We start from the raw sequence: 26,292 nt of genomic DNA on the forward strand, positions 1-26,292 counted from the left end.
ACATCTTTGTTCGAGTTGATAGTGGCTTAGTGCTGGAAAACATCAGTGGTTGAACAATTGACAGGAGAGGAACGTGTCTGGAAAAACATGTTACTCAGATGCCTCCCTCAGTGTGTTCCATTGTTAATCTATGTGTCTCGTGTGTGCTTTTTTCGCAGGTAGTACTACAAGCAGCAGCAGTCAGGGTGCAAGGCAAGGGACCAATTTGTTCAGTAAGGCCTGACTAATTGCTTTCGCACTAACATTTGCCTCAGCAGCTGCAGGGAGCAGTTATATAATATATTAACAATAGGAATAGAGTGCAAGCGGTGTAATGTAGTCCCTCTCACAATGGAGATAATACATCTTTACGGCCACCCACGGCGTGTGCGTGCATGTATTCTTTTTGAGCTAGATTCAATAGATGATTACTTTAATCACTTTAATCATAGGTTTTCATGGCCGACGTGATGCTCTGTGTAACTGACTCAGAGGTGAGCTTTTCTCAGACAATAATCAGGCAAAAAATAACGACGGAAGATAAACAGAAAGGGACGTCATGACGGAAAGCATTTCTAGGAAGCATACTCTAGGGCCGGTCAAACTATCGTAAACTTCATCAGGCCTGCTAAATTCATAAGGAGCGAAGGACATCTGTTGGCATTCCTTTTCACTTTAATGTCAGTTGGGTATACTGGGAGTATATGCAATCACAATTCGTCTATCTTTAAGCGATACCTTCTTTGCTTACTCACATCCCCATTCAATTTTTTAAGCCAACCTCCTAATACGTTAATGCATGAGACCGAAATTTAATTTGGACAGAAATATGTTTGATAAAGGTGATGGCACAGTAAACACCATATGGCACCATTCTAATATAAAACAGTACATTTCCACTCCACTCCAAAAACACAGAGTTTAAAACATTTTATGAAATCCTTGCATTTTATGTTGTTTCAAAAAACAGAACTGAATTACGTTTTTTTGCTTCTAGAATAATATAGCTGTAGCATTTGCCAAAAGGGGCTAACTGGATTATACTTACCAGCCAAACGTTGACCCCTTGATTGGGAATCATTTTGTCCTGAAAGGACCAGGCTTGCAGCCCACAATTCACTTGATCCTATAGTTAAAATACCGCTGCATCCTACCACCATACACTCATATAATTCAGCCACTCTATCACAGATTTGCTACTTACTTATTACAAGAAGACATCCCGTCTAATGGCTTATGTTGGACAAAACTTCCAGGTTTAAAGTTATTCACTTCTCCTTGCACACATCATTTGTTCTGGTTTATAGATAAGCAATGACAAGAGCATTAATAGGTCTGTAAAATGTTTCCAACCTCATAAATCTAGCAGGACAACGTACGGTTTCCAAAATAACCACCAGAAGTCACGACCCTTTCTCTCTTCCGTTTTATTGCGAATATAATGTCAAAAATACAGTCCTGTCATAAGCTCATTGTATATTACGGGGTTATGAGTAGGAAAGTGTGGTTTTGATATTAATCCTGATGTGTTTCTGCGTATCGGCCTCCTCTGGACTGTGGTGCTCTTAAGTGGAACGTAGGGGAAGAAATTATTTATCTGAATGCTGTAATTCAGTGTGTCCAGACCCACCTGTTTCTCTTTGCTAAATTACAGTGGGAGGCTTAATTCATTGGGCTCCTGTGTGTAGACGTGCACCAGTCATGCGCAGCTTTATAATTGAGTTGAATAAGACTTTGTGGCACAATTTACCTCACATTTGATTAGTGGTAGTCTTCGGCGATATTTTCTTTCGCTCCACAGAACAAAAATGCACTTATTTAGAACTATGACTGTTTATTTGAAACGATGATGGCAACCGTAATAGCACTGAGACCGAGACTGTCTCACTTGTGTTTTTTTAACCGTCTGAGAGACAGAGACACAGAGCAGAAAGCAAAGACGCTGTGTCTCATAGCATGATGACAACTCATTCCTTTGCTCCTCTGTGCTCGCCCTCTGACTTTAGTCTGTTTTTCCCAGCCATAATGTTTTTCTCGTTGTTAGGTGTTTAGCGTTTGATGACAGGCTTGCTAGCCTAGCGCCGTCCTTTGTTTCTCGCCAGCTAGCTCTCCTACCAGTGGGATTCCCTTGTTATTAGTCGCATAGCTGCTGTTTACCCTGGCTTGTGGGCTCTCGTAGCCTAGCAGAGACGCACCGAGGGCCCGCCGAGGGCTGAGCTCATGTGTTTACCCTGGCTCTGCCTACTTCAACCTAAAAACAGTGGCCGGGAGCGGGCAAAACGGCAGGCCCAGTGGATCGTGACTAGCACTGCCAAGATAAACAACTGGTTCGTTTGGAGAGCTGAGGGGGCTTCTCCTGCCCAAAGCCAACGAGTTTGCTTTTCGACACCCCCTCCTGCATACACACTCGAGGGTTGATGGATTGCACCAAGCCTTTCCTAAAAGACAGTTTTATGTCTTGTCGCTTAGGCGTGCTGGAATTAAAATTGATGAGTCTAAGGTAGTCAGGATTTGGGACTACAGACTGCCAAAATATCTAAGAGGAGAGCCAGTGGACATTTTCTTGATTTGGCTATAGCTTTGTTTAATATGTATGTATGACAAATGGATTCACATGTATGCATTAATAAAGAGATTTTGTAGCATCAGCCTGGGTCCGTACACCTTATATGCAGTGACTACTGTAGTCCATTTATTTCTGTGCACATTAAAGTGCATTATCTTTTTATTAGTTACAATACAAAATAAAATACCATGGAATTTATTTTGAATCATGTTTCAAATAGAAATTTCTGGGCAAGTTTAAACTCTTTTTGCTCAAAGATGCCAGGACCTATAAAATGCCCTTTTTATTAGATTTCAACATTTGCTGTTAATCTGCTTATAGTAAAACATCATAACACAGCCTTTCAGAGCCATAAAAAAACATTCCTACAGTAGTTTTCAAAAGATTGTACTTGTCTTGTCGATAACATGCAGGACAATCTTCCCAAATATGCTTATACGTATTTACATGGAAATGTGCACCACCTGTTTAGCAGATAGTAGAAATGTTAGTGACAAGAAGATACACACATTGAGAGCATGTGAATTTCATTGTTCTTTGGTGAGGCCAGTTTTTGTTTCATGGGAATTATGTTACATTAACAGATCTGTAACTGAGGCAGAGCACATAGAGGGGCAAATAAAGCCTATATGTCACAGCCATCTACAGGCATGATTCACTACTTGATACCGCTAGTCATGTTTTCCTACAAGAATTTGAATTTGTGTATCTACATGTTTAAGTTATTATTATTATTATTTGCACTTTTAAAAGTTAACACTAGTAAAACTAGCTAGTAAAATCGTACCTTTTTAAGCCAACTACTACTATTTCTTAAATGCTAAAGAAAATAGTTTATCTGAAGAACGCACCAGTTGAGACGCACCAGTTCGTGGGCGGTATAGACTTAGCTATCTTTAACGTTGTTTACAATGACTATATATATTTTAAGGTCTAAAAATATTAACAAAAGTACACACCCCTTCAATGGTGACTTCAAACTTAAGTACTACCTCTACGAGCCACAAAATGTTGCCCAAAATCCATCCACTTTTTCCTTTACTATGTATTTTTGTTATTACACTTCGGTAACATTGCATTGGTCAATCACAGGTGCACAAACTGTGAAGCATTGTGAAATACACTAATGAAACCCCTTATTAAAAGCAGGCATTCTTTTCATTGTATGTAAGAAAATCTGAACTGAATTCACTAATAATGAGCCTTTAATGCTTAGCTAATAGCTTTAATGTCTTTGTTCAAAATTAAAAGAGCTCTTAAAACAGATTTGGACCGTTCTTCTAGGCTCATTGTTTAAGAGGTAATATCACTATATGGGACCCACCTGCTCTGCACATTTTGAAGGATTCTGCTGGTGGTTCATAATATTAACTTTGGTACTTTCTCCCATTAACGCGGCATTATTTGAGCTAGTTTAAATAAAACCATCAAACTGATTTTACTGTTAACAGTAAAAAATGACTAGCTGTGCTTGTTAGACAAACAAAGAAATACTGTAAGTACGCTGGAGAAGATTAAGTGAGGTGAAAACATATTTTTCAGTTTGTTTACATGAATGCTGACAACAGATTTTGTCTCCCTTTCAACTCTTGTTACATGTGTTAGAAAGAGGCTTTGTGTAATTAGCCTTGTGGAAAAAAACAGCTTTTAACTGTTTGGCTGGGAAAATGTTGCAGACACACTGATTTGTTGCATCTTGGTCATTTGAGATAATTATAGATGACATCATGGTGATGTTTTCTATGGAGTATGTAAAAATGGAAGCAAGCTCCTTGGTGTCTATGTTGGGAAATTTGGCTCTGCCTAGGAGCAAATTGCTCTCTCTTTTCTAAAGCCCTTTATATTCAAGCTGAAGTGTGTTGGTGTATTCACACAATACTGTATAGCATTCACTTGTAATTTCCTGTTTTATATGGTCCTACATTTTTGTAAGATGTTTTTCTAGATGGGTGTATCTGTAGTACCACAAACAGTACTAATAGATATACATATACTGTTTAAGCAATCATACATAAGTGTTTATAAAGTTTTAAGCCATTGGATCTCAGGTTGATTTTCAGTTATTTCTAATAGGGTCATTCGCTGCTTGCGAATAATACAATTAAGGTAATCCATATATACATATTTAATATATACATTATAAATATTTAAATGCTTCCCAGATTGTTTTGTTTCTTGGTAGAAGCTTGATTTTGTAAAATACCCTCGTTCTCCGTAGCTAAATTATACATCGAAAACAAAAAATTTCAGCCAAACTGCTTAGAGGATAAACAACATATGCACAGGGCACAGTTTTTGCCCTGTTTGGTAATATTGTTGTGGCGATATTATATAAAAACTGTTTTATGAGCCATATCTGCCAAATGTATTAGTAAGCCACTTTGTATGTGACAAACAGAAGAAGCCACGCGAAATCAAATATACGTTTCTTGAATCAACATCAGTAGCCAGGTTTCCATTATAGATTTTCGCAAAATTTAAGAGATACCTTCTAAATGTGGATAAAAATATATTGCGAAATTACTGCGTTTCCATTAGACGATGTTATGTGATTAAAGTGTATTTTGTTTCTTCTCTCAAAGTCATTATGGCTATACTTCTTCTTCGTACATTTTATGGCGGGTTGCGATCCAGATGTCTATATTTCCATATATATTTTAATATTAATACTCTTCATAATAAATCTCCATACTGCCTCCACTCGTTTTCTTCAATTTGGGCCATCATATAAGATATTTCTTAATGTCAAGTCAGTCAACATTATTTATATACTGTAGCACTTTTTACAATTTTCATTGTTACAAAGCCGCTGTACAAGAAAACATATTGACTATGAGCAAAACCTATCTATCCAAATGTTCTGCCTTAACATAACGTGAATCGTCATGTGATTTTTTTTTGTACGCCTCGTGACTTGTAAATATGACAAAAGGTGTTTCCATAGCAGATTTGCGAAATATGCCTTCATCGTATTGCCTGAAATTTCAATTTGAAGGACAATGGATACGCAGCTAATGATACCTCATTGCACACCTTTTCTGCCACCGGGCACTAGCTTACCGTTCCAGGTCTCCGGTGTACCACCTAATCAGAGATCTGCAGTCAGGTAAGCCTGCTCTCAGACAAACTGGATCTGGTTTCCTCTGCCTTTATCAGATGAGGGGGCAGGGGTGAGCAGGGAGAGGCTTTATGTTCTTAATGGCACAGTCATTTCATCGCTTTACCCCTCTGAAAGAGTAGAGGCCAAAGTGGACCCTTTTTCTGGTGCCTGTTAATTACCGAAGGGAATTAGGCTTTTTAGGAGAATGAGTGCACAGACACTGAGAGCTGAAAGAATTCATCCCGTCATCCCTTTCTCTGTACGACTGAGAGTGACCACATGACTATATGGCTCTGTCTGCTAACAGTGCCTGTTGCAAAAAAATTATAATGTGTCTGTTTCTACAATGTGTCCAGTTCAGCTAACTGAAAATTATGTACTATAATTAAGTGGTTAGCGAAGCTACAAGTTACTAACAGTTACCAAAAGTAACAAACCACAATAAAACCGATGGAAATGCAAACAGGGTGATGATGCACTTCCTCTCAAATCTCAGCCAGCTCACATCTGGTGCATGTAGCGTCCATAGGAAACAATGGCGTGTTTCACTCAGTCGCTTCAAGATGCACCTAAGATTACTGTCAACGACGTGAGTCTAAATATCCAAACATTACATTGTACATCGACAACAAAAAGAAGAAGGTCTTCACGCTATACAGTATGTTTCAAGCTACATACACAAATCTGAAATTAAACCAAGTACACTTTTGTACTTACTAGGCTCGATTACAGATAAATGTGAGTTTTTTTATGTCTGAAACGTTTATGGTGAGGCGGGGCCGGTGGCGTGAGTGATAGTTGGAATCAGCTGTGCGCGCACCGGTCCCGCCTCACAGCTCTCGTCCTGCCTTCCTCACCACAATGTATTAACACTTTGAGATCACTCACTACACATCCAACTTAATGTTGGATGTGTAGTGTAGCATTCTTATTCTGCGTTTATTTGCAAGAACACAACCACTAACAGTTAGTGGTAGCAGTGCTCTCTACAGGCACTATGAGGAATAACTTACAGACATAACATTTCCTCCCCTTCTAATCAAAAAGCTAAATACCACGCATGCTTAACAACTTAAACATTCTGGTTACACTCAATGCATTATCATCAACAGAAATATTCACCTTTTTGTTTTTAGTCTAGAGGTAGAGGGTAGACTGCCTCGAGCCAATTCGGGAATTATTCTTAGCCACGTCAGATCAGGCTCACTAGCATAAATAATTACAGTTCAGTTCTGTACAGTACAGTACGCTTTCTTATTTGTTAAATTACTCTATAGTGTCAGACGATCAGAGATTTGATCACTGGCTGGATTTCTGTCCCTAGTTTCACGAATATCAGGGACTGTATGTACCGGTCGGTCTTAGTATCTACTGGGGTGCCACTGTTAACATGATGTTCCTATCTTGATGGTGTAGAATTGGCACTTACAGAGGCCTGAACTGGAACAGACACATCACCGGTGTTAGGCGGCTGAGTGACCTGAATCTGAAAACAGTTGATTGGTATGACCTCTCCATTCCTAAGAGGCTCCTGCATCCACGGTGGATGATACTGGACCACTTTGAGCAGCCACCACACCAGAAACCCATCTCTTTTCCCCCCTGAAATCACAGGCAAGCCCAGCCGACTCTAAATTGTCTTGGCTTTGATCGACCAGCTCGGCGGAGAACCTTGGAAGTTTGTGAGAGTTGTACAGCAGCTGTTACACTGAGTCTTAGTGCACAGAGACACGTGTGGAGATGACATCCCAAAAACAACAGGCAAGGGGAATCCCTGGTCGTAAGATGCGGTTTATTGTTAGAAGTCAGCAAGAATGTTTCGAGCCATTTTTGCACCGTAGAATAACCCTTAGAGGACTTTAGTGCTTGCTACGGAGATTGAACAAACCTTTCAGTCTGCCCATTAGTTGCTGGGTTATATGGAGCACAGTGAATGTGTTTCACACGATTGGCCTTTTTGCATGTTAAAAAATCCTTTGACACAAATTGCTGCCCACTTTCACTGACGAGGACTAGAGGCAACCCATTGTGACGGAAAAGATTCCGCAAAACTTCAGTTGTCTTTTCTGCCGTTGTTGACTTCATCAACTGCACCTCCAGCTATTTTGAATGTGCATCGACCACCACTAGAAACATGTGGCCTTCACATGGCCCAGCAAAATCAACATGTATGCGCTCCCATGCTTGGCTTGGCCACTCCCATGGGTGGAGGGGTGCTTGGCATGGCATTTTCGGTATCTGTTGACATGACTGAAAATGTTTCACTTGTAGTTCAATGTCAATATCAAGTCCTGGCCACCATACATAGCTGCATGCTATGGCTTTCATTCGGACTTAACCTGGATGGCCAACATGTAATTCTTCAAGCAACTTTTAATTAATCAATAAAAACTTAAATAGACAGCTGGCAGCCCCCCTCACTGCCTGCGACACACACAAACCATAACTAAAAGCTAGGCCTGTTCCTCTCTCACTGACGGTCCGATCGCTCGTCCTGTAGAGTAGCCCATTCACTGTACTGTACTGGTGACAATACACCACTTTCAGTGAGACGGTTCAGCTCTGCCTCAACTTATGAAACAAAAGCATATGGCACAACTCTGGGCTGACAAATCTTGGTTTGTGTTCCACTTTCAAAGTATTTTTGGCTTTGATGCTCTTCGTTTCCCCCAACGGCTTTCAGAAAACAGTTGCATGCTTCTGCAACACAGTTTCGAGTGTATTTAAATTAACGGTTCTTATTTCCTTCTAATGCAGTAACCAGTAACCACTCTCTGCCATAGAGTGGTGGGTAGTCCCCCTGCACAACATACAAGGGAAGAACAGCTATCTGATTACCCATTTTCACACGCACATCAGTTACACCTTCAGGAAGTATGTTCGAAGGACAAAATCAGTTGTATGTTCGAAGGACAATATCAGTATGGGTGCAGAGGCTGGTGTTTTAACATCCTGTCATAAGTCTCTGAAGAAATCAATGAGACTTCTGCACCAGTCTCCAGTTCCTTCTCCAGCGAAATGCCCTGCACCTCTGGTTTTACAATGATACTGTGTCATTATCAGTGTCCATATGGTGACAATTTCTTTTTTTAACATTTCCTTTACATGTTTAACCTTTCCTTGAACATGCAGCATTTGCTGTATTTCCACTGCTTTCCTTTCTATTACTATTGCTCTCTCTCTGCAAACGCGACTGATATGGCCTTTCTTTCCACACTTATTAAAATGTTTGTGTTTAAACCAACAGTCCTCCTCATTGTGGTTATTCTTTCCACACCATTTGCGTTTATTAGCAGTCTTACTCTACTCCGCCAAGGAACCGCTGAGTTGCTGTGCTTCAAGTGATGCCGCTTCCATGGGGACCGCCAGCTCCACCGCTCTTTGGAACGTTAAACGTAGTCTCCGTCAACAGGTGCTTTAGTGTAGGCTCACTCTTCTAGCCGCACACAAATATGTCGCGAAGTGGATCATCCGTCCCCCGAATTCGCAATGTGCTGCTATTCCCCTAAGCACTACAACATTCTGTGTCACTGACTCACTGCCGCCCTGATTTCGTCTGTGAAAATGAAAACACTCAGCGATGTTTAAAAGCTTTCGGAAATAATTGTTGTTTCAATGTGTCCACGATGTCCTTAAAGCTTTTTTCCCCCGGCAAGTAGACTGCAGAGCTATCATACAATGAGTAATACTGGCACTTTTTTATCGGCAGCAATGCCTCTACAAAACGATCAAATCATTCGATGTAGGTGGTCCACAGTTCGACATTTTCATCAAAAGCTTCCATATGGCCTATGGCCAAAGCCATCCTCGCTAACCTGGCTCTCTTTAGCTGCGCAAATAAACAAAAAAGTTCACGTGTGCCTTACTACTCACGACTTGCTGTGGTAGATCCGTAGTAGTGTTATCCACCTCGTCACAAATAAATGTTATGTCTTGCACTTTCATAACATTGTATGATGTTTTAACACTTGGAGATCGATCACAACACATCCAACTTCTGGGTCACGTTCATATTCTGCGTTTATTTGCAAGAACACAACTACTAACAATGAATGGTAGCAGTGCCCTCTACAGGCACTATGAGAAATAACATAAAAACAACAGTTTTCTTAGTTAACGTATCATTATCATTTGGTGAAAGATTACCTCAGCGCTATGAGGATGAAAATGGCTAAGCTGGCTGAGGATTTAGCAGAAGTACACGCTCCATGTGCATGTACCCCATCAAGAGAGTGTGTGACCAAACTATTTTACGAGGTGGCTAAATCGTAAGAACTGTACAAAAACATAAAATTATTAGTATAAACCACGCCAAAGCCCCTCCCCTAACCCCACTTCTAAACCTAACATCACTAGCATGAAACTAGCAAACTGTACTAAAATGTATGAATTAGATGGTACGAATTCATACAAATTATCCACCTTGAAAAATAGTTATGAATTATACTATATTTAACTGATAATATGACAAACGTTTCTAAATTCAGTTGCTTGTTCTTACAAAAGCAGCACTATTTGCAGCTGAAACTAATGCATTTAAGGGACTCGGAAAAGTAGTTTCTTCCCAACACTGATTTCAAAATGGTATGAGTAGTCAAATCAGCATGTCTGATAAAACAAGACCTTTGGACTGAACATCCACCTGCATCCCCACCCCCGACATGCCTGTTGTTGACCTCACACAGATATACACACATCTGATGAATGCTCCAGGGCCTAGAACCCCTTCTGTCTGTCAGGCCCTTCCCCCATTGGGTAGATGAGGGGTTCTTCACTGGAGCTCTCCTACTCCCTTCCACAGCAGCCATCTGTAAGCAATCTGTCTGCTTTACCCATCTCCCCAGTTACTCAGCCTCTCCCTGATTGATTGCCCCAAAAGGAGTCTTACAGCTCAACCTGTAGACACTGGATGTGCTTGTACCCATCCCATCATGTTTCAATTACATGGCACATCAGTCTGTCACAGCTTATACATGGCATGAACTTCATTGTCTTATGCACAATATATTGTTATGTTATGAAAGCAAGCATAATTCTGCACAGCAGCAATTTGCATAAAGCAGCAATGATTTGTGGGATAACGTCAAACGTCCCAACCTCAAAGGAAAAACGGATCAGAAGTACGAATAGAGGTTGAATAATGCATAAAAGAATTACACATCATCCGTAGGGGATGGATCTGCTTTCCACATGACTTTCAAAAGAGAGACCAAACACACTCTCTCAACCTCAAAATCTACATTTACATGCTCACACAGGCAACATATTTTGAATGAATCCCCTGCATCTAGGGAGCTGACATTAAACATATAATCCTGAATGTGCTTTGTGTTTTGTACATCTGGAGGAGCTTTGCTTTCAGACGAAGTCTATTCTCCCACACATCCGCCACGCAAATTTTGCTTTGACCAACACGCTGTTTGTCCCAAATATCTCTTCCTATTCATCATGTGTGTGTGATTTTCTCTGAGACAAGATCTACGACGCATGTACGTGTGCATGTATGTTGCAGATAACCGCAAGAATGCTGCAGTCTTGTCACGCTATTGCTGTGTGTGTTGGTACATCTGTTGGCCAGCTAGCTTTGCGAAGATACCTTGCCAAGCATCTCACCAATCCTGTCTGTTCTCTAGTAGGTCGTCTGGTTTGAAGACAGAAAGTTCCAGAAGATGAGGCAGTTGTGCAAAGCACTGTGGGAAGGCATCTGTTCACTGCTGGAGGAGTACAATGAAGGATTCTGCTAAATAATTGCGAGGTTCCTGAAGAAAAGGCAAACAATGATAAATGATAACAAGGAGCCAAAATATTTGCACTTTCTCTGCCCATTGTTAGACATTTTACTATGTCATTGTTTGTGTTTTATAAAATGTTTTATTAATATGACAAAAATGTATGTGAGAGAGCACAGACTTAGTGTGAATGACTACCTGCTACCATCCACATCCACGCTCACCGCCAAATCAGTCAGTATTATATAGTTGTGTTAAATGAGACTTTTTAAATGGGAAATAAAAAATATCCAAGTTTAAAAAATTTATTTAAAATCAATCAAACACTCCTTTAGTTGATATTTGGTTGTCCAGAAATGCGGTTTTGCAGTTGTTTTTGTAAATGTCCACTCAACCAGTTTGTTTTCCATTTGTTAACCTTGGCAACAGAACTAATGGAGCATTGATTGTGAACAAGAATTGGAGCGAAATCGTTTCTGTCAACAAACATTAGCTACGGTCTCCCAGACCAGCACCTCAGGACACTAGTAATATTTACCGAACCATCACCTGAGAATGAGCAGCGAGTTCCACATGGTTCATTCATAAGTCAGAGGTCAAAAACACTATCACGCAAAATTAGTTTTGTTAATGTTACACAACACTTCGCTAAGCTTCACTTCATGAAATGAATTATTCAGTGAACACATCTTGCATCAGCGATTACAGTTTTTAACAATATTCCTAAGAGATTAATTTATGATCAATATCTCCATAAAAAGTTTAAAGCATTCTTACGAAGTCATGTAGCTATATACTCTTAAAGTATAAAAAGCACAGTACTTCTTAACGTACGTTGTATACCAGTTCCATGGGATATACATATTGTAATAATGTGTACCACCTTATGGACATGGAAAATACTATGGTATTACGATGCATCTGATAGCATCACAGTACCTTGTGTGAGGGTAGGCCTTCATTTTTAGGCTCAGATCCTGAAACAAACATCCCTGCAAACTGCTTTTTTGTATTTGTTAAGGTATGTTGCATACACTTCACATGGTTTTTGCCACGTATTAAAATGTTAGCTGGAATATTTGATTTGGCATTTTCTTTCAGTGATATTTAAAATAAAAAAAGACATCAATCAACATTGAATGTTAAGACAGCGACTTGTGAGTTTTGGAAAGAATTTCCACTCATCCAATATTAAATAGAGACATACATTTACTCTGAATGTTAATGACATTATCTTTCTGCTTTAGGAAGGGTGTGGTTTGTTGGTCTTCATGTGCGGTTGTTTGTTTGTTTGTCATCATGTAGCCTATGTGTGAATGTGTGAGGAAGATTAAACTTTTTTTGCTTATGAACATAATTGGAAGCCATTCTTTTGGCTCAAAAAGTGTCAAGTTGTAAATATTTATCATCATACTGTGTGTGCTTTTGGGCTGTTCACCAAGTCTTAAACTCTTTCAGTGTCAACTTCAATTAGAATATATTTTAGAGTAAAGTTTTTAAGTAGCCTGTTGCATCATAAAATTGCTGTTTGTGAAGTCTGTTAATCACAATGTAAAAATGACAACCAGTGACAATACACATTTAAAAAGAAAACTGTGTCATCTTGATTTTATTAGACATTCATTAAATGTGACATTCTGTTTGGTGGACAACAGAACGCTGTTTATCTCTTTGTCTTTTTATCGAAGTCGTGTGCATTCTTTGCGTGGTGAAACAAACGACTGAAATAACATTTTTCCAGGAGTACAGATAATGTCATTTACAAACGATAGCTTTAGACTGCATTTCACATCTATAAAGTATGTGTTGTTTTATCATCATTTTCTCATACTTTGCTGTTGCACAAATTTATGACACGATGATCAGCAACAACAAATTCTAAATGACACACATGCCTGTAAGATCTTAACCACCGTTAAATATTTTAATTGACTGAAAGCTCTAATAAAAAGTCCTTTGTGATGACTTGGGGCATTTTAACCGTTAAGTTATTTGTGGTCAAAGGTCATGAGAAAACATCTGACGCTTGTAATAACCCTTTTATCTTTTTTATCTTTAACACCTTTCCTCTCAATTCCCACTATATCTGATTTTTAATGCCGTAAAAAGTAATGTAGCGAATGTGATTTAATGGTTTACATTTAGCAATAATTCAAAACGGTATGTAAACATTTGTTTTGCGACGTGAAAAGTGTGTCTTCTGACAAGTAAACGCACACTTGTTCACAGCTGCCGCCTATTTTCTCTTTTACGCCCACCTGAAACTCAGGTCTGTGTGCCCCCTGAAGTGCTTCCAGACCTTGACTGGGACCTCATCATGTTTTAAACGTTTCAAATTGTTTGGCCAAGCTGGAACGGCCGTAATCACAGCCAATCAAATGAAAGAAACCAATCTGGATTGAGGCACAGATTACAGTTAATATCACAGATAGACAGAAGGTGCCTCAAAAGAGAAGCCATTAAGCCTTGAGTTGACCTAAACTAATTCCATTCCAACATGGCCTTTCCGACAACAGTGTAGTCAGTGCCACATGTTCAGAATGTACAGAACAACAATGAAAGCGAGAACTTCTATAAAAGAGGCAACTTCCATTTCCCAGGTGCACAACTAATAAGATGTCTATTTACATATCGAACATGGACAGCAGCCATTTTCCAAAGAGAACATGTGATCATTTTTTAAATGCAGCAGAGCATTAAGGTATCAAAGTGTTATCTGCATGGAGATAAGTTCTAAGGTGTCATAGGCGGGGTCTAGGATTTTGGCGGGGGTGTCGAGATGAAATAAGGGTTTTAAGGCAGCTGCAATACATGTGTATAACACTGACACATGTGGCTTTTGACTTCCAGTGTGGAGTTCAAAAGAAATGTATAATGACGCAGCTGCTTAGGGATGTGTACATAAGAGCGTGTGCTTGTGCTCTAGAGAGGAGGACAATGGATTTTCATCGTCCCAAAAAAGCTGGACTCTGCAGTACATGAAATGCTGGATTTACGTAAAAATATCATGTAAGTGCCCACACAATTGTATTAAGTAGCATTCCGTGAATGTTAATATGTACTGTGTCTGCAGGTGTCACTTCAACAGAACAATAAAAGATACATAGTTTTTTTCCTACTATGGTGGTAGATTATCTCACAGAACAAAAAATTGCTAACATTCTTACAAATATCTTTCTTTGTGTTTAACGGAAACAATCTTAGGGTGATCCCTTTAACATGCATTTCAATTTGAATGCAGGTGTTCTTATTAATTTGGAAAGATTGTTTCCTTACATGGCCATTGGTTGGATACTAAGAAAGGTTGTAATGTGAAGTGATGGTATGGGAAGACACATGTTTCTTTTATTCAAATAGCAACATATGAATTTTCTGCACAAATAATATTTAATGCAAATGGAATAAAGCTTTAATGCATGAGTCACAATTGATAAAATTGTCTGCCAAATATGGTTAAATATTCTCTATGGGGTACTGTAATTTTTCTGTATCGGTAGAGCAATGAATTGGTAAAGCACTATAATAGCAATGCAAAGGTCATGGTTTAAATCCCAGGGAACACATACAAATGTATATATTGAAAGCCGTCCAAATGCATATATCTAAATGACTTCAACGGAGCAGTTTAAGATTAAAATCTTAAATTGTTTTACAAAGTACCCCATCTGAGAAAAATCTCAAAGATTAGATGAAAAGGAAACGAGCAGGTTGCAGGTTATTTTTATTGTATGCATAACTTATGCGTGCAATTCAATCCAAATGGTATGATTCACTGGTTTTAGTTTTAGTATGAAATAATGATCTTACATAAGCAACTTTGCACATGTGAAAACTCCTTAGTCTTTTATAAAGCACACAAGAGCTTATGGAAGGCAGTCATTTAGTCGATAATGCACTTAATAGTTCAAGTGAAATACCATGTGAAATTGGAAAGGGCCATGTTAGGTCCTTCATTGTGAGCCATTTGTGTCTGACACCCTCCAATCTGTCTGGACCAGCACCTGCCCAACGGCCATGCTCTACGGGGCCAGGGGTCATCTGCCAGGAGGCCTAGGTTAAGGTCAAAGGTCACGTCTCTAGCTGGGCTAACAGTGCAGGTGTCTGTTCGTATTTTAATCCTCATCCTGGGATGTTTGCAATGGAATAAAGCTTACCTTTTACTGTGTATATGTGTACTCTTATAATGTTAATGTAAACCACGTTTTAAAAGTAGTTGTTTTTCATTTTTAATCCAATTTCACGTTAAAATGTCTTAAAAAGAGTGGCAAATGTATTCAATCCGTAGTCCATGCATACAGAATAGTATAACCTCATAAAAAGTTTGAGCGGTATAATATGTCATTTGAGCATAGCCTTTTTGGGGGGGGATATTATGTCATGTACATACATTATGTACTGTATGGAATTATCTGTCTTTGCATTATTCGACATCTAGGACCTCAAATTTATCTGCAATTAGCTGTATTGTATTATATCTTGGATAAAAGATAACGTCTGTATTGTGTTATATTTTGAATTGCAAGACATTTTATTCTGAGTGATGTTAAACTCTCGTTTGCTGTCTTTTCCTGCTTAAAAGAATATCTTATTGCTCATCTCGATCAAAAATATATATAAGGGATTAGGTCAAGAGTTTAAATCGACATAATCCTCTCTCTTTTAATTTTTTTTACCTTTCACTAGCCTAATACATTCTCTTGAGTGCTAGAAATTCAAGATTAAAGAGAGAAAATAAATGCCTAGAGGTCAATGTTTAACTTTATTATAGTAAACAAGAAAAGCAAATAAATGTTTTGAAAATGGTATATTAAAAGATCAAATAAGAGCATTTCAGTAGTTCTGTGGCAAATCATTCTGTGTGAATGTGGGCCCCCTGTTGGGGGGAAATAAAAAGGAAATGTTAACTGCGGACCCCAACATGAGTCGAAGTGTTGAAAGATCTTCTTTCTCAAAAGATTTTTCATGAAATAAATTAGACCGTTCAACTTAAAGTTAAGTAACTTAAGTACTTTAAACACCATGATATACACTATACTGCAAGAGGACACAGATTATGTTATTGCTCATGTTACTGTAACAGCAGCCTCTGTGATGTGGGCTGTGGATGCGAGAGGTCAACCTGGAACTCAGCATCCATGAGGGCATGTAGAGGGCATTTTAACTCTATAGTGTTTTAGCTGCTTTTATTGGAACAATGTTACTGCTGGCCTCCTCTTTTTCATGGCCGTGCATATGAAGTTCCCTGAGAATTCACCCAATTGGCTTCATTTCCTCTGTTCATTTGAAGTGGACAGTAGGCCTAAATCATGTTCTGAAATCCGAATGAATACTATTAGTGAATTTAGCTAATGTTTAATCATAAACATGGTCACTTGTTTAATATTTCAGACATCATTTGAGAATGAAGCCTTTTTAAGTGTTACCCTAAATTCTTTGTCTGTTTTTTGTCTAATAACAAAGAAAATCAAATGCAAACTGATACGTTTGAAATATATTTGAGTGATTCCTTTTCACATTTCAGCTTCACATCATAACAAGGACCATCTGTGTCTGGCATTTGTGGCTTTTATTTTTGTTGCTTCCCTATGTGAGCTGCAGAAGCAGTTCCTCAAATCAGCCACTTGTTCTTAAATTTATTAGGACCTACATGGTGAATAACACATAATGCACTAGATGGGAGACGGGGGATGATTCAGACAGTGTAAACGTTAAGAATAAAGTCTTAATTGCACGTTAGTGTCACACGAGCGGTTGCACATGAGTGTCCTTTGGTTCAGAGACTTGATAGCACTTATCAAGAGCTTATCATATCCGTCAATCATACTCGCTAAACAGACACAGGGTTATGGTAGGGTTTGAGCAGGGACACATGAAATGATGGTGATATTCTGTAGGGTGGTGGGAGTCGGAGTCGGTAGGTGACGGGGTTGATCTGAAGCAGGATGGTGAAATGGCTGATGTGCTTGGGACTTGCAGGCCTGGTGCAGGCAGAGGTCCCGGGTGTATAGCCACACCTTTTGTGAAGATTGGTATTGGGGAGTGTGCGAGTGTCATGTGTCGACGTGGAGCTTTTGCCTGCGGACAGTCTGCTGCAGATCTTGGTGGGCTGAGTCCCATACCCTCTGGCTCTCCCGGAACCAGTGGTCCACTGCTGGCACCGTTAAGGGTTCCCCTGACCAGGGAAACATGGGGGGTTGGTAGCCATGTACTGGAAGGGGTTTAGTCTGGGGGAGCACTCACGGAGGGAGTTCTGTGCTTACTCGATCCAGGGGAGGAAACGGTGCAAGCTCTGTTGATGGTCATGTCGGTATGATCTGAGGTATCTCCCGATGTCCTGAATGTCAGCTTGTCCGTTGACCTGGGGGTAGTAACCAGAGGTTAATTTGTTGTTGAATGTTGAAAAAAGGCCTTCCATACCTGGGAGATGAACTGAGGGAATTGAATAATGATTCAGCGGTTTTGAAACCAGTGGGTAGTTGAGGTAGTGGTATCCGTTTACAGGCTCTGGAGAATTGATATACGACCACAAGTATGCATGTGCATGTATCAGACAGGTGGAACAGTCTTCCCTGCACTGTCCGGGAGGCAGACACACTCTGTCAGTTTAAATTTAGACTAAAGACGCATCTTTTTAATCTTGCATACACTACACTATCATAATATATATATTTCAAAGATCTAGGCTGCACTAGTTAGATCAACCGGAACCAGGGACACTTCCAATAACAATTGATGCATTTGTTGCATCAAAGAGTGCAGAACAGTACTCTACTCTCAGCCAGTCTTGTCTCATTGTTCCAAGGTTAGCAGAGCGGGCAGGATGCAGTCCAAGGTTACCGGAGCGGGCAGGGCGCAATCCATTCCCAGACCTGACAAATGCTGGACGAAGAACGTGGCGACACTGCAAATCTTCAGTCGCTATTAGATTATTAATGATAATTTTAAATCTAACTTTTTTTTATTTTGCCTTGTTGTGCAAGCACTGTCAAGCTTGTGCAGAGGCACGGTTTTTGCCAGAGGGGAACTGGAATTTCCCTCTGAGGTTTTTTTTCTCCTACAATGGAGTTTTGGGTTCCTCGCCACCGTTTGCATACTGTAATAAACTGTAAAAAGATGTATGGTGTGACCTCTTTCATTTCCATTGAAAAAAAATGTCATAGTTATGGCCACTGACATACTGTGCCGATGACGTCATTTGAAGGCAGAGTCTGTGCAGTAGTGAGCGCGATCTGTAGCCACAGTATCAAGGTCCCACCCATGTTCCCAAATGACTTGGGTCGTAGACGGAGAAATTATGTTGCCACGCCCATTTTTATAACATCTTATAACTGACTAAAACCAATCTTATTAGAATAATTAAGACTTGAATACACACCAGAGTGATAAGAACTCAAATGACAGAAACCATCTTTTGACCATTTATTTGAAGTGTAATTGGATTTTTAGTTTGACGTGATGCCCATTCATTTACGTTGAGAGGGCGGCTGCCACCAGCCAGCAGGGGGCGACCAAAAAGCCTTCAGCTTCACTTTTCAGGAAAAATATGGAAGTGATAGACATATAGGTATCTATAGTTTAGTTGGTTTAAAAACATAAAAAAGTATTTTCAAACAATTCAATGGAATGCTTAATGTGTCACAGGCAATTCTTCAATTGACTGTTTTTGCACTGTAAAGTTGATTTACAATTTACAACCACACAGGCAACATCAATGCCCCAGCGCGAGTAAATTGACTTTGGGGTCCAACCTCTGGTTAGCATGGTTTCCCAGTTTACATACAAACTTCTCAGAGTGCTCGTAAAACACTGAATAGACTTTACCAATAAGAACTAACAAAAATGGCAGAAACCACCTTTGGCCAAATTTATTTGAAGTGGGATTGGATTTTTTAGTTTGGCGTGATCTCTATTCATTTACATGGAGAGGGCGGGGTTTATAATCTATACTGCAGCCACCAGGGGGCGAACAAAGAGCCCGCAGCTTCACTTTACAGGATGCACAACCAGATTCAACCAATAGCTCCAAGGGTTCATTTGTGATAGCATGGGCTTCTTCTTGTGTTTATTGCCGGTTGGCCAATCTATTTTTTACTGCCACCTATACTGAATCTGTGTTGCATAATGACCAAGGTTTGAAATTAACTTTTCCAGTCACCAGCCAACATGTCTACTAAATTTACCAGCCATTCACAATTTATACAAAAAAGATTAAAAATGTCACAGATTATATGTAAATCTATATATACAATACATATACAAAAAAATCGAACCTTCATATTATTGGCACATAACAGTCATGTAGCCTATTTCCTTCCTTCCTCTTTCATATTTCATCCTTTTTACAGTTTTTTTTTGGTCTTTATTGTACATGGAGACCCTATATGTTGCAAGATTAATTTATCCTTGTGTCCTGAATTACATGAATTTACCCAGTTAAGAACATAATAAACATAAATAACTTACTAAATTGGATAGGGACATAACAGCATTAAATGCCACATTAGATTTTTACCTGCACTTGGTGGGTTGATGTCATTTCAATTCCTGAGTAAACTAACATCAACTTTGTTGAAGTAAAGTAAAGTTTCCCGGACAGGGATTAGATTTGGCCACGTTTAGGCCTTTGTTAAATTGACACATTTAAGAGATTTTACAAAGAAAAACATTACTTTGTGGATTTATACAAAATAATGGGACGGGTGTTTTTAAGATAAGTCTGTGCAAGCTGTTTTTAGTTTAGACGACTCTAATATTTTAATAGGGCTAGTCTTTAAACAGGAAACCGTCCCATGGTGTTAACTGAATTAAAAATTAATTATTGTATCAACTTAATTAACCAAAGTATTACACTTACACGTAGTTGCATACTGGTTTGCTAAAACACATTGCATACATTGCATAAAGTAGTCCATCGCACATACACATACTGAACCACGCAGAGACATATGAGAAGTTTACCTCACTGTTCTTTTGGTTGTCAATTAAACCCAAAATGTTGCGAAGAGTTGCATGTTCATGTGAAATGCGTGAGACCAAGATACTCTCTTAGTCACGTGCAGACATGTAATATATGTCAGCATACACTACAAATCTACTGCCTGAGTGTCTTGCAATGGTTATACAGTAGCATGTTAGAAAAAGCCAGATTCTCTTTGGATTAACCAATATGGACAATTCTGTAGGATGGTTTACCTGAAGCTATGGATTACATTACAGGTTTCAATGTTAATAATGTTCCGTTTCTTGCACAGAATCATTGTTTTCCTTTAAAAGTTAATTTGCCTTATCCGTATTAAAGGTCAGGAGAAAACTCTGTTTCTTTTACTCAACCATTAAAGAAACAATAACCAAACTAGTTAAAAAATCATTATTTTAAACTAAAGGTTTTATTGAGTAATACGCTGACAAAGTTGTGCTCTAATAAAAAATATCCACTGCAAATGCACTGGTAAGAGCCCAGTCTTTCCTGAGCTCTGAGGGCTCATCGCTGCCATTCCATCAGATCCAGCTCAAATTCACCAAGACCGTGTGACTTCATCACGGCTTTCAGGACTCCCAGAGACATTGGTGCGACTCCTGGTAGGTGTAGGGTTGTGAGGGACGGCCCAACCGTGGGTGGAAGGGAGAGGAAAAAGACAAGCCGTGGGGATGGGTGGGGTTCAGCACGGACCCGGTGTAGATGGACGCCATTCGATGGAGGACCTGTCTTCAATGGTGCTAGTGAACAGTGAGGTGCAATTTCATGGATGAAGTCAAGACATACACAAGAGGTGCCAGGTAACAGTGAGGACATTTTTGAAACACTTTCAGCCATTTCTGAGCAGAGCTGCTGGCGGCATAACTCCTCCTTACCTGTTACACACAGGTAAGGGATATGTTGTATTTTTATTGGAAAGAGATTTATTGAGAACCTGTCATTACATTAACAAATATATAGAGTACTGAACTTAACCATAGAGTCTAGTGGATTTTAGTCATTATTTCACCCCGTGTGACTGTGCAATGGGTACACGTAGTTTATGCCTATGATGTACTTTAAATTGAGAAAGCTTTATGTTTCAGCAAACTGACCAAGCACAGCCCTATGGCTGAGAATCATCTGAGGCCAATGGCTATAAAGGAGGTAAGTGTATATATGTCTCTCCATTTGTCATTTGTGAAATTGGCACTTCATTACAAGCATGGCTAATTCATGCATAATCTATATATAAAATGAAGGTATACAGCGTACAGTACATACAGCCTTGTCAGGGTGGATGCCAAATGTATTTATTATTTATTTAAAATGAAAAAAATGGAAGTGATAGTAATATACTGTAGGCATTTAAAAACATTGAAAAAGTCCTTCCAATTCAATTCAATGGAATGCTTAATGTGTCACAAACAATGCAACAATTTGCACTGCAAAGTTGATTTACAACAATCCATATTTACATTCAGAATCAGCTGACTGTTACGTTGTTGATCTCAATCATGGCAGCGGTGCTCGGCTCCCTCCAGATAGGATACCACACAGGCAACATCAATGCCCCTGCCCGAGTAAGTTGACTTTGGGGTCCAGCCTCTGGTTAGCATGGTTTCTCAGTTTACATACAAACTTCTCAGAGCGCTCATAAAACACTGAATAAACTTTACCAACTCGCAGAATATTTCTGTTCAGCCAGTCTTGGATTTGGAACGCTCCATATTTGCACACAAGTAGCTATGATGTCTGGTTTGTGTTGATTTATCGCCTGTGTGTGGATATTGTGCAGTTCCCTCTGGTCGGACTCTCGTTGCGAAAACATTGGGAATGTTCTCAAAATATTAGTCATGTCTGAAATACACTTTCTGAGTAAAGTATTAAAATGACAGGTTCTTCAAACGTTTTGTCCTCAAAAATCCACATGTTTTTTCGTCGTAAAAGCTGTCAAGTTAGTGTTAAGAAAAATACAAGACTTTGTAACTGTGCATGATATCTATCATCATGAAAAACGTGTACGTATGAAAGTGTTTTAAGTATCTTGGAAAGGCCTGACATATGGTTTATAAATGTTCTTTGTAAATCTTTATTGAGGTAATTGAGGAGTTTTTCAACACGACATGGATATCCAGGCACAATCAGTCAATACCAGAGTCGAGTCTCACTTTCCTGTGGTCCCTCTCTGTAAGCATAAAAGACTTCGGAGCGCTACTTGGTTCACTGGGGGTCAAAGGTCTTGCTGACACTTTCGGGAGGTGAGAAAATCTTGTTTTATAAGTGCCCGCCCCGATTTTAGACGTTGATGCCATTTGTGCTGAAGCATGTCTGGATTTTCATGGCCACTACTGTTAAAACTTCAAGAAAGAATATTTTTCATTGTGCATTACTTTCAAGTACCAGGCTTTTACCTGCCATAGAGATCGTATGGCCCAATGTTCAGATTAGGAGTCAATAAATGTGGATATTTAGTGGACGGTTTTTGGAACTTTTTATGAATCATTCAAATTTGGTTCAAAAATGATGAACAAGGACTTAAAATATCATTGCAACACACTACATTATTCAGAATTTTTGCAATTTTCAATCAAATAGTTAAAATATTTACCTGACAAGGCTTATATTAGTGAAATATAAATAAGAAAAACTCACATGTGTTTGAACTATGTAGTGAAGCAGACTTATTATATAAGGTCATTTAAAACTATTATTTTCAAAGATCACAGCATAACAGGGTTGAACATAAAGTATATACAAACTGTCCGTGTTTTTTATAAAGTCGCAGTAAAAGCATTGAGCTAATTTGATAAAAAATCTGATATTTAATTGATCAATAAATGACACAATTGCCCACTGACAGGAGATTTCTATTTTAAATCATTCGAACAATCAATTTCATTGTGTCCCACAGGCGTAATGCCATTCTCATTGTGAATGCCTTATCTGTGATGGGTGCCTTTCTGATGTCTATGAGCAAAGCCACAGGATCATTTGAGATGCTTATTGTGGGTCGGCTGATCTTTGGTTTGTTCTGCGGCCTTGTGATGAGCCTGAACCCACTGTATATTCAGGGCGTCTCCCCCACAAACCTCCGTGGTGCTTTTGCCACTCTGAACCAGGTCTCCTTCGCCTCAGGCATTCTGCTGGGCATGGTGAGACCACACCAGCTCATAATTACATGTGTCTCTTTCATGAATGTAAGCCCAAAATGTGTTAAAAAAGTTAGATTTGTGCATGCGTCAGGTCGTGGGATTGGAAACAGTATTGGGCACAGAGGAAAAGTGGTCCCTCATGTTGTCCCTGTCCCTCATACCTGCAACGCTCCAGTATATGAGCCTTCCTTTCTGCCCTGAGAGTCCCCGCTACCTCTTTATTAACAAGGGAAAAGAAAAGGAAGCAGAGGCCGGTGAGTTATCTTGGTGACGTAAAAGAAGTAACAGATGTTAAGTACTCACAAAGGAATCTCTTGGTGAATGTTGTATTACTATCGCCCATTTGCCAGCCCTGAGAAGACTTCGGGGAAATCCAGAGATGGTGATGAAAGAAATGGAGGAGATGAGGGAGGAAGCTGCTCATAGTGAAACAGGAGTGACTGTCAGAGAATTCCTCAGGAAGCGACGCTACAGGCAGCCAATAATACTTGTGCTTATCATAAACCTGGGCAGCCAGTTATCTGGGTTTAATGCGGTTGGTGTTCAGCATACAATGTTATATCTTGCCCCAAACTACCTCAATTCTTTCAATATAGATTCAATATTATACATTTCGTTTTCTTTATACATTTAAAAACATGATATTTGTATACATTTAAAGTTTAAAGACAATTACACATTTTACATTTACAGTACTTACACTTTTTATATATTATTTATTTTATAATAATAATTTTTTTATATCATTGCGCAGTGTTGGCACATACGTACAGTATGATTAATAGCAAAGGAAAATGTTTTTGTTAAAATAAAGGAACCCGAACATGCTTGATTTATCCAAAATGATTTATACATACTTTTACAGTCCTGCGGGCTGTTTTGTCCCATGTCCCAGTGAGGATATATTACATACAGCAATTCATATCAAAGTCAGTTCATCTAGAGTTCTTTTCATCAGGAATCTGGTCTCAAATTAAAACATGATGAATGTGGTTTGTCTTGGAGATATGATTGCATTATGACCTTTTTAATATTCTCATGCAAGTATCAAAATACGTTGTGTGTGTTTCCTATTACTTTCCAGATTATAAATTATTCAACAAAAATGTTTGCCCAGTCTAATTTTGATGAAGCCAAATATTTGACGCTAGGAGTAGGGGCTGTTAATGTGGCATTCACTGTAGTAGCAGTAAGTATTCATTTTTTTATGTTACAATTTTTATGTGGTCTTATGTGTTATTGGCAATGACTATAATTCATCCAATGGATCCTTATAATTGGGATTCTCATTTGATATTTATATAATACTTATGTGAAATATAAAGATATGGATTTTGATTTTGATAGACACAGCAGTTCAATTGTGGACACACCAGACTTTGTGATCATCTTAAGCCACACATCTTATATATTTTCATTTTCTTGTAAAGTTTTTCCTGGTGGAAAGAGCTGGCCGCAGAAAGTTGTTGCTTGCTGGATTTCTGTCATTAGCCCTTTGCAACCTGCTTATGACTATCACATACTCCATTATGGTGAGGTTTAAGTTCCGTCAAATGTCTTGGTGTTAAACTCTGGAAAAGAAGTAAAAAAAGTCTCCTCAACTCATTCCCTTGTGTATTTCCTCAGGACATAGTTCCAGACATCAGAAATATTCAGGTACTGGTGGTTTTCTTCCTGATCTCAGCGTATGAGGTGGGCCCTGGACCAATTTCATGGTTTATTGCTGCAGAGCTTTTTGACCAGTCGGCCCGTCCCATTGCAATGGCCTTCACCAGCATGCTGAACTGGGGAGGGAAGTTTCTGCTAGCACTGCTCTTTCCACCTCTGCTGGTATGTGCATCTCGCATTTTGTGAACAAACACGTTTAATATACATGTTGTGAATAAAGAAATTACATTTACGAGGAATAAATTGATTTTGCTACGGCAACTATTAAGATGCAGGCCTTTAATGATGTTGATCAAAATTTACTTGATCAAAGAATGTTATTATCTTCTGTGCTGTGAACGTGATTTAGCAAAGTAATACTTCCTGTTTAAAACATTGTACCCAATTATAATAGTAACATCGTTCATGTTTGCAGAAAATGTGTGGGGCCTATGTTTATCTTCTCTTTATGTGTATGGCCCTGTTCGCCTTCACCTTCAACACGTTTCGTCTTCCTGAAACCAAGGGACGCACTTTCGACGATATTGCGGCTGAGTTTCGTGGAGCAGAGGGCATTCCACTACACAACAAGATGACTTTTAACACATTCACCTGATCACACAAGTTCCCCTGACATCACCTCTTACACACATGTTACTTATACTTATGTAATGTACACACAATTGTGATGAGTAAAAATGTGTCACAGACAGTTGTCGAGATCTTCGATTGCATTAAATATCTAGCAAGTAAACGGTGACTTTTGACCCATATCCCAAACAGGAGAAGTGTACTTGTAGAAGATCATCTGTAAGTACGACTCCCTGGAGCTTGGCTCACCTCACCTCACGCAAAAAACCTTTATAACCTTGGTGGGTTTTTATCACGCAGTGAAATCAGGATTGCATACTCCTGCCAGACATCTATGGTAGAGGCTGCAAGCCAAAGATAACAAACCAAGCAACCCAACAACTTGGCTCTGGGCATATTAACAAATGTACTGAAAGTAAAACATGAATAAGTTTGATCAAGACTGATCTTAAAGTGATTTTTTGATCATCTTTGTCATTATTTGTCAAGCATGGTTTGAGTTTAGTTAAGATGTGAACATTCCTTTCTGTTTGACACTGATAGTTGTTTCCATTGTAAACAAGATTCCC

The 26,292-nt window shown here is 39.1% G+C and overlaps 2 protein-coding genes across 23 annotated transcripts in view; both read left to right on the plus strand.

The window, feature by feature from the left end:
- The window catches only part of smoc1 (SPARC related modular calcium binding 1), a 44,798-nt gene extending 31,460 nt beyond the window's left edge, over positions 1-13,338 (plus strand). For 13 of the 22 annotated variants that reach the window (XM_079458045.1, XM_079458062.1, XM_079458049.1 and 10 more), the window contains 2 exons: positions 159-192; positions 11,279-13,037. In XM_079458045.1, the coding sequence (XP_079314171.1) occupies positions 159-192; positions 11,279-11,318 (74 nt within the window). In that variant the 3' untranslated portion in view covers positions 11,319-13,037. Of the gene's footprint in view, positions 1-158; positions 213-11,278 lie in introns of all 22 variants that reach the window. The other 9 variants (XM_079458064.1, XM_079458060.1, XM_079458047.1 and 6 more) reach the window with 3 other exon arrangements.
- Positions 13,339-21,022: 7,684 nt separating this feature from the next.
- On the plus strand, positions 21,023-25,748 carry slc2a1c (solute carrier family 2 member 1c; the record flags this gene model as incomplete). Its single annotated transcript, XM_079458624.1, has 12 exons — positions 21,023-21,101; positions 21,185-21,239; positions 21,437-21,497; positions 21,815-21,913; positions 22,431-22,591; positions 23,245-23,485; positions 23,577-23,739; positions 23,836-24,020; positions 24,570-24,674; positions 24,916-25,017; positions 25,112-25,315; positions 25,569-25,748. The coding sequence occupies 12 exons, from the start codon at positions 21,023-21,025 to the stop codon at positions 25,746-25,748; spliced, it is 1,635 nt and encodes a 544-aa protein (XP_079314750.1).
- Between the last annotated feature and the right edge of the window lie 544 nt (positions 25,749-26,292).

This window comes from Barbatula barbatula (assembly GCF_947034865.1).
Source record: "Barbatula barbatula genome assembly, chromosome: 6".
NCBI lineage: Eukaryota > Metazoa > Chordata > Actinopteri > Cypriniformes > Nemacheilidae > Barbatula > Barbatula barbatula.